Source organism: Pocillopora damicornis, chromosome 3 (assembly GCF_964200805.1).
Source record: "Pocillopora damicornis chromosome 3, jaPocDami1.2, whole genome shotgun sequence".
NCBI classification, from domain to species: domain Eukaryota; kingdom Metazoa; phylum Cnidaria; class Anthozoa; order Scleractinia; family Pocilloporidae; genus Pocillopora; species Pocillopora damicornis.
The window spans coordinates 5324358-5332540 of NC_142672.1; the positions used below are offsets into that span (position 1 = coordinate 5324358).

The following is an 8183-nucleotide window of genomic DNA, read 5'->3' on the forward strand; positions in this document are numbered from 1 at the left end:
GCATTTGGTAGTTTTTGGCGAGCAATAAACAGACGAAATGGCGACCTTTGTTGCTAAGAATGGTGGTGAGGTGAAAAAGAAGCCAATGATAATCTTAAAAGAGTTTTTTTTTTTCGTTTTAGTTTCAACTAGCGGCGCCAGCGACTGGCAGGCATGCAAGGATTCACACTGAAATAACAAAACAACCTTCGTTTTTCATAAAATTGTAATTTACAATCCTTGAACTTGAAAACAATCCGAAGATTCATTGAAAATATCACTTACTGCGAAGCGCTCGGAGTTTACAGATGTTCAAAAGCTTTTTCTGTTATAGCGTGAGATTGAGGACAAAATTGATCATGTTTCATCGCGTGTGTTTTTCCTGTGTGAAGTAACAGAAGATGCCGGCGACTGACGAAATAACAAGTTAACACGAAAATCAAATAACATCTAAACAAACAATTTTAGCTACCGATTTTCAGTGGATTTTTAAAGAACAATTTTCTTTTAAGTTTCAAGACAATTTGAAGATTCAACATACATACAACGTACTAAAATGCGAAAGTTACACACCACAAAATTGATAAATAGGCCTGAAATGAAATTCTATCTTGTTATTGATTATACGTTGCCTAGCACGTGACTTAAATCTACCCAGGCGGAGATCCAAAATGACGGTGGCAGGCTTGGCTTAGTTATATCACTCAAACCTCGTTCCCGTTTGTCTCATTTGATAAAGAGGGAATCGTTAATGTTTTCATTACGACAGAATTGCCTTGATTTTCTAATATTTACAACGAAAGACAGTAAATTTCACTTTTTACCCACATTTACTTCCAACCTTTTCTTTTGAACCAGAAACAAAAATGATAGACATTTAAAACACATGACATCATCCACCTTGTCAAATGTAAAAGCGTGATCATTTCAATTGTAATGCCTTCTTATCCCAACGTTACTTTGTTTCTTTACTACATAAGCGAACACTGAACTACTGCTCGTACTCTAAATATGACAATCAACCACTAAATTCCCTAAACCAGATAACATTAAACATAATCTAAAAAATCATGTGTCAATTCATGAGTTTGCTCACAGAGCACTTTGATTTCACTCTTTATTTATGTCGACTATACAAAACATCATAAATATGTTTCTCGTAACGTTCTTATGTCCACACTTTGAAAGGATATTTCAGTTATTAATGGTGTAGGTAAGAATTTGAGTTTATCTGCGTCTGAGTGAAGTTCCCTCCCTTTCAGGGGGCCGACATGATCTACATTTTTTAGATTCTGGAGCAGTGGAATGAGAAAAAGCAGGATACAGCCTGTAGCGCTAAAAACGGACGCCGCAACAAAACTCCAAGGATATGAATTTGTAGAGTCGTATATCCAACCTGGGGAAAGAGCAAGACATTGATAAGTTAACAACACATACGAATGATGGTACAGTCGAGGTTTCAATGACCCACTAGAGGCTTATTACTGAAAGCCGAATGTAGTTTTTCCTTATATAACTTTTTGCGCATTGAGAAATCAAGCCTGCATCTTACATCTTCATTTACAATCCGTGTCTATTTTATCGATCTTTACTCATACTTAGAAAGATTTGTTGATATTTGACAGTAAAGCCGACAAGACTAGGGACGAGTGAACTCCATCTACCCCGACTACCTTGACTGGTTTCCTTCTGGTTCAAGTCAGTGGCGATAAATTGAATAGCTCTTATTTTCTCTTGCTTTCAGTTAATGGCCTTATGCTTTCAACGCCGATCTCAGAGACTTGCGAGGTTCTCATGTGACGAGATAAAAGAAGGAGTAGATGGCTCGATTATCGATTGATGAAAGATCCCTTCCGGTAGATATTTGCTTTGGTAATTTGTAGTATCCAAAGCACTTACCAGCCAATGGAATTCCTGCGCAATAAGCGATACCAAGCACCGCGAACATGATCCCAACACCCCTGGAGGCCTGGTCACTACCAACCAAGTCTTCAGCAACTACTGCTTTTAGTGATACAAAGCCACTATCGAAAGCCCCGTATATTACCATCATCCCCATGAAACTCTGGAAACTCCATGCTGCCGACAAAAGAGATGTGGATATGGCGACCCCGACCATAGCGCATTGAAAAATCTCCACACGGTAGCGTGAAAACTTGTCAGCAAGTTTACCAGTCAAAAAGGAGAAAACACCTGATGATGTTGACCAGGCCATTAGCAAAAGAGCCCCTTTGTGTGTTGGCACTCCTAACTCCTTGGCAAATGAGGGCTGAAAATGTAGGAAAAGAGTAGCTGATATTTTATTTGGCGTTTGACTATTACGAGCTAGTCAAGAGCGAACCTCGTTCCCAGGGTCTCTCTCTTTCCCTTCTTTTAGAGAAAGAGAGAGGAAGGGAAGGGATCGAAGAAGTGGGGCCCTGGGAACCAGGCTGGTCAAGAGCAGTCCAGATTTACTTTTACCTTAACCTCTTCTCTAAAATTCAAAATTTTTTTCAGTTACAGTAAACGGAAAATTTGTTGTGACATTACAAGAAAACTGACTTATCAAATTACACGTCACAGACTTTTTCTTTTCTCACGGACCTTCCGGCTGGTGAATAACATATATGATAACTGATATATGATGACTTGATTGATGATACTAAGGTTGTCAAAATGTCATTCACCTCTCTCAAAGTCAGTCATTCTCAAGAACACCCTGACCAACACGGTAAGACAACCGCGGCGATCAAATGTTAACCTCGGGTTCAAATTATTTACTGCATTACTGGCCAGATAGTCATAGCGCTTTACGACTGAGTGTCAATCTCCAAAACAAAGGATTGTTGAAATCATAACATTTAACCAGCGTGGTTGGTGAAGTAATGTAAAGAAATGCTATTCTGAATCACTTTCTAGACTCAACTGGAACTTGATCCAAAAGTGAAATAATATAAAAAGCATAAACTCAAGAATTCTGTCAACTTGCCAATGCAGTTTTCAGTTACAGACAAGGCTCTACTCCCACTGTGCAGGGTTTGAGTGTAAAATTCACATCCTGTGTTTGTACATGTTTTTTTTACACCTTATCATCAGTTTGCACGTTCTCCATATATTCTTCCATACAGTTCCAAAGGTGCTAATTTGCTTCACAGTCTAGAGCTTCTTTAGTCAGTGATAATTTCCCTCATCTCGTGCCCTTAATGTTTGATTTAGGGTCGATATGATGTAAAAAATAACAGGGTTAAAGCACAAATATGAACCACATCCTCAAATGAACATTCCTTACTTACCACATACGAAGCAGGTATGAAACAGCCACTGGCGTATAATCCTAACCCTAGTAAAAACACTAGGAAAGATTTATCTTCTAATAGTGTTAGATCGAATATTTTCTTGACCTGGACGTCTCTCTTGCCCATACTGGCTAGTTTGGGTGGGGGACGATACGCAAGGGCAGAGACTGCAGTGAGAGCAACGATTCCCGCCAAAATTATAAAGGTTCTGGAGAGTCCCGTTTGTTTCACCATCCGCTGAAGAAATGGCCCAAGGGCAATGGTACCGGAATATGCACCAGTACTACATATACCATTGGTCAGTGCTAATTTCCTACGGTCAAAGAGAAAATTTAAACTTTTTGTTTGACTGGTTCGAATTGGTCCTTTTTGCTCTGTTGCTCTGTATCTAAATCATTCCCCCGCTAAACTTCTCTTATCTCCCTCGCGCTTGCCCAGCACTTGTCCCTCTTCGCCTGTAAAACGCAAAACAATTACCGCTGTTCTGTATGCTACTGCAAATTTGGCTGCTCCTATTGTTTAATTTCTCAGTTTACTAAGGTAAGAAGCCACGTCAGACTGGTTTCTGTAAACATAGTTACAAAAAAAATCTTGAACCTATTCTTTAAAAATAGTGAGTGTTTGACACATGTAACACCTAAGCAGTGAAGTGCTTGACTTTTTCACTGATGTTTCCGGTTAACTGTCACCTTGTTACTTCGCCATCTTCTGGCTGTGAAAAAAAATTTCGTATAAGTGTTCCTTTTCATGACGCAGGCGAAGCACTCTATAGCATTTGAAGCACATTATAGGAGTTTGGCAATACCTCAAAGTGGGATTTTATTCTCCCAAATAATGTACAAAAGTAATTTTCGATTGAGTGGCGAAAGTGACCCGGGATGGCTTTACTTCGTTTTGTGATTGGTCTAGAAAACTCGCACCACTTTCTAAACCAATCAGAATCAAATTGACTAAAACCAATCACGACGTGGTCACTCGCGTTTTCCCGCGCGTCAGACAGTTTTCTTGTTTTTAATTTGATATTTCATTGACTAATCGTCATATTTTCTTTCCTATGATTGGCTTTTCAGATTGTTTTGGTTCTGGTTTTATGACAGTGAATGGAAAAGCGCTCTAAAAAATCACGGAGTATCACGGCAACGCCGCAATCTCAATGCCCCTCCCCCACCCCCCTCTCCCAAACTTCACACAGCTCAATGATATCGTAATTTAAACAAAGGAGGCTTGAGCTAGACTCAATTTTCTGGCTCCCACAGCCCTTATATAACAGGAAAAAAAACTTTGATGAGCAAGAAATTATGCATCATTCACTGACGAAATCTAACCTGTCGAACCAGAGCGAGATGATCCTAAAAGTTGTAATGTACGCCAACGAAGCACCGATCCCGAACAACACTCCATATGTTACAAATAACAGGTAGAGCCGGGTGACGAACGACGATGCCACCAGACCAATCACGCAGACTAAACCACCAACAAATCCGGTGATACGGCAACCCCAGATGTCACAAGCGATGGTAACAAACGGAGCCATAGCGTACAGAGCGAACAGGTGAATGGAACCCACCCATGCTAGGAAGCAACAGCAATAAGCATGTCTTAGTTAAAGGGGGGGACTATGGAAAATTGACTGTAAAATAGAAGCTACTGTGAGCTACTGTGTTCCTTTCTTTTATTCCAATATTTCGCCAATCCACGGCATCGTCAGGGAATTTAAAGAAAATATTCCACTGTGCCACCATGCGGCCGCAATTGCAAACATGGGAAAAAATTGCGCCAGCGCAGTGTAAGTTCTCGTCTTACGTAAGCTGCGAACAAGCTGCGATGCCATCTATGCGAGTGGTTTAGCGTCTTATTTAAGCCGCAGCTAATTGAAAACGAGCTCAAACCCTAATCTTACATAAGCATTTGCTTCTAAAAGTGGAGGTGCACCATTATTTATCAAGTTCATGTCATCTGTAGGCCACAGATGAATTCCTCGTATAAATGGTCCGTGTACCTGACGTGCCCTTCCCATTGCCAAATTCATCCAGGATGTAAATAAGGAGAATTCCAAAGCTGTTCTGTATTCCAGCCAGGACGAATTGTACTGAAAAAGCTGCTGCACAGACACACCAGCCATATCCTCCATCTGGAGCTGACTTAACAGAAGACGTAATATCCATCCGAGGAATTCTGGGAACGTTTGAAGGTACACATTCAGAATAAGAATACGGTAGACATTCAAAAGCCAATTTTTTGGATTTTTTTAAAGTCAAATCAAGACTTACTGGTTGTAACTACGGTTTGACCGAAAAAGTTTTGTAAAACTATTATCACTATGCAAATTCTCCACACTTCTCTCTGTATCCTATGGCACTGAAAGGGAGAATTTGTTTAACAATCTGGCTTACTCTTACATTCCCTATAGGAAAAAGTAACCGCAAAAAGTGGTTGCTTCTCTAGCCTGAAGAACAGTTGTAATTTTTTTTTGCGTTTTTCAGTAAAACGGAGACAAGCGCGAGCCGCCTCCCCTCACGCGTAACTCGCGCTTCGCGCTCGTGCGCTTGTCCGCCGTCCGCCTGTAAGACGCAGAAACTTACGCCGGTGCTGTGGGCTGTTGCTTATCTATGTTTCTAGCTTCATAACATAAAGGACAAAATTTCTGAATGCTGATTGGCTGAGACAGAAGGCATTTTTCGTTCATTTGGTAACTTCCTCAGACAAAATCACTTGAAATTGATTTGTTCTTAGGTCGTCTAACAATAGCGAAAAATTGTTTCGTTTTTTTAATGGCTTTTGAAACAATTACGTCTCATTTCGACGGAGAGAACGATGAATTTAATAAAGAACTGAGACAAATAGGCGAAAATGAAAACAAAAAGGCACAGAACACTGGAGAAATGTTTTCGTGCGACAGCCGGAAAAAAATTAGTGATATAATCTCTAACCATCCTGACCTCATGCTCTGTAAATAACGCATATGTTTGGACGACTACGACTCGGGAGACGAGCGGAAACAACAAATAAATTTAGGAATCAGTGACAAGTCAAAAAGTGCCTTGAGTCAGCTGTTACTGTCGAAAATTTGCTCACATTTGCTGCCTCATGTGCTTCAAGCCGCCATGTGTACAACTTCAGTCATTGCTACGCCATTTTGAATATTGCTGGAGATATTTCATCAAGTATCACAGGAGCTAAGAACCCACTTGACTCTGAATAATTTTTAAACGTTTAAAAAAACATCAAAAACGGCTCAAATTGTTCCTTCAAGTATTATAATTTCATCGATGGCGAATGTTTTTTTAGCAATCTTGGTTGCATTGCTTTGGTATGTCACACACAGTATTCATAATGTGTAATGGAATGAATACTGAACAACAAGGAATTATACCACATGTGTATACGGTCCTGGTATTTTCTTAGCATACCCTGACGTGTACTGATCATTATACGGACAAGAATAAAACTCCGTACAGCTAATACGTGAGTTTTACAGTTCATTGACTCTGACTGAACACTAAAATGACCTCAGTGATACGAAATTTCATAAATGACCCTTGTAATAAAAAAAAAATTTTGCCCTTTATGTTATAAAAAAGTAATCACATGTTGCCTCGTAAAAGTAAGGATTGTCGATAAATAGTTATTCGAATGCGTGACACGACACTAACCTTATTAGCATATTTCCATTTTCGCAAATTACAGATTTTCATTTTGTTTCGTTTCGCAAATTACAGTAAGCCTTATTTGCCCTAAACATTTGAAATATTTCTTCAGTTGTGGCGCTTCGTCGTATTATACGTGCTGCTCTACACTACAGACGCCGTAGGTATTGTGGATAGGTTAGAGCAGAAAGAAAACTCCAATGTGACTGAAAATATTTTGTCTTGAGCTTATTTATCACAGTTACCTAGACCAAAGTTTAGCTCACCTTCTGTTTCTCCTAAGCTCGCTTGGTAGGATACTGAGAAGGAAACCAGACTGTCTGAGGTAAGAATACTCACAATCAAAAAGGGTGTAAACAGCCAACTCGATTTTTCTCACGTCTCAACCACTTGAAACATTCGTCACTGACTGACCATAAGTTCACAAAATGAGGTCAAGGTGATCGCAGGCCTGAGGTAACCGGAGACGGATGAACGAACAAGGACTTCCGAGAGGGAGGGTGGCATTGGTTTACACGTGATGCGTGATTAAAGCCAAAGTTACAGAAAAAAAAACGAGTATGATTCGGCCCCATCTGTTATTGAAACAAGAAATAGTTGTATGCTATTCAACGAACGTAAATAAGTAAAGAATCTTTCTTCCCTTTCAAACCAGATGAAACTTCTGCATTTCGCAGTAGAGAGCTGTATTTGTGCGTGAAAGTCTTCACTTAGTCGATCACGTGAATTCCAAACTGATGTGTACTGCGGTAACAAGCACGTTTGCTAAAATTGAGACTGAAAACCTCTACTACATGATAGTTGTGCTACTGAATAGAGTAACGGAGTGGCCAGCAACGGCACTATACTCTTTAAGTAAATGATTCAGTGACGTTTTGCAAACTTTCGTGGCAATCTCAAGTGAGACCGGAAACACCTCGGGGTTTACATATTTGTTCAATCGCAAACAGAGTTGAAGTAAATAGGAAAACTTACCGAAAAAACAGAACTCAGCTCTAGGAGTGAGAGCGAAATTATTCTTTTCTGTTTTTTTTCTTGTCTCTGTCTCTTTCTCTTTTTTTGTTTATCTTATTTAATTTTCGGGACGGTCTGAAATATGAGAATTTTCAATCTGAGTGTTTATGTCAAACGAACGGAAAGCTTGCTTTCTTGCGGACAGATAGAGACTTGAAAAAATCGGTTTCCGCTGTTCTTTTACTCGGTCAAAGGTCATATTTTTGTTGGATTGCGAATTCAAGACGAGTTTATTGCCATGTGGTAATTATTAAGCATGGGGTGTCCG

At 39.7% G+C, this 8183-nt stretch overlaps 1 protein-coding gene across 2 annotated transcripts; it reads right to left on the reverse strand.

The window, feature by feature from the left end:
* Positions 1-191: 191 nt before the first annotated feature.
* On the reverse strand, positions 192-7476 carry LOC113679228 (monocarboxylate transporter 10). 2 transcript variants are annotated; one of them, XM_027196180.2, is made up of 6 exons: positions 7168-7476; positions 5254-5429; positions 4580-4826; positions 3252-3567; positions 1879-2248; positions 192-1375 (listed from the first exon to the last, which is right to left on the reverse strand). In XM_027196180.2, exons 2-6 carry the CDS (start codon positions 5417-5419, stop codon positions 1122-1124), a joined length of 1353 nt encoding a protein of 450 aa, XP_027051981.2. In that variant the 5' UTR covers positions 5420-5429; positions 7168-7476; the 3' UTR covers positions 192-1121. The 2 variants fall into 2 exon arrangements, with proteins under 2 accessions (XP_027051981.2, XP_089055949.1); XM_089199823.1 differs by lacking the exon at positions 5254-5429 and having other exon boundaries at positions 7168-7305.
* Between the last annotated feature and the right edge of the window lie 707 nt (positions 7477-8183).

What these genes read in the sequence shown, in the direction of transcription:
- LOC113679228 (XM_027196180.2), bottom strand. Translation starts at nt 5,419, where the DNA reads ATGGATATTACGTCTTCTGTTAAGTCAGCTCCAGATGGAGGATATGGC. An exon ending in CAATGGGAAGGGCACGTCAG is followed by an intron (nt 4,827 to 5,253) that starts GTACACGGACCA and finishes GTTGCTTCCTAG; the next exon opens with CATGGGTGGGTTCCATTCAC. An exon ending in ATCTCGCTCTGGTTCGACAG is followed by an intron (nt 3,568 to 4,579) that starts GTTAGATTTCGT and finishes CTTTGACCGTAG; the next exon opens with GAAATTAGCACTGACCAATG.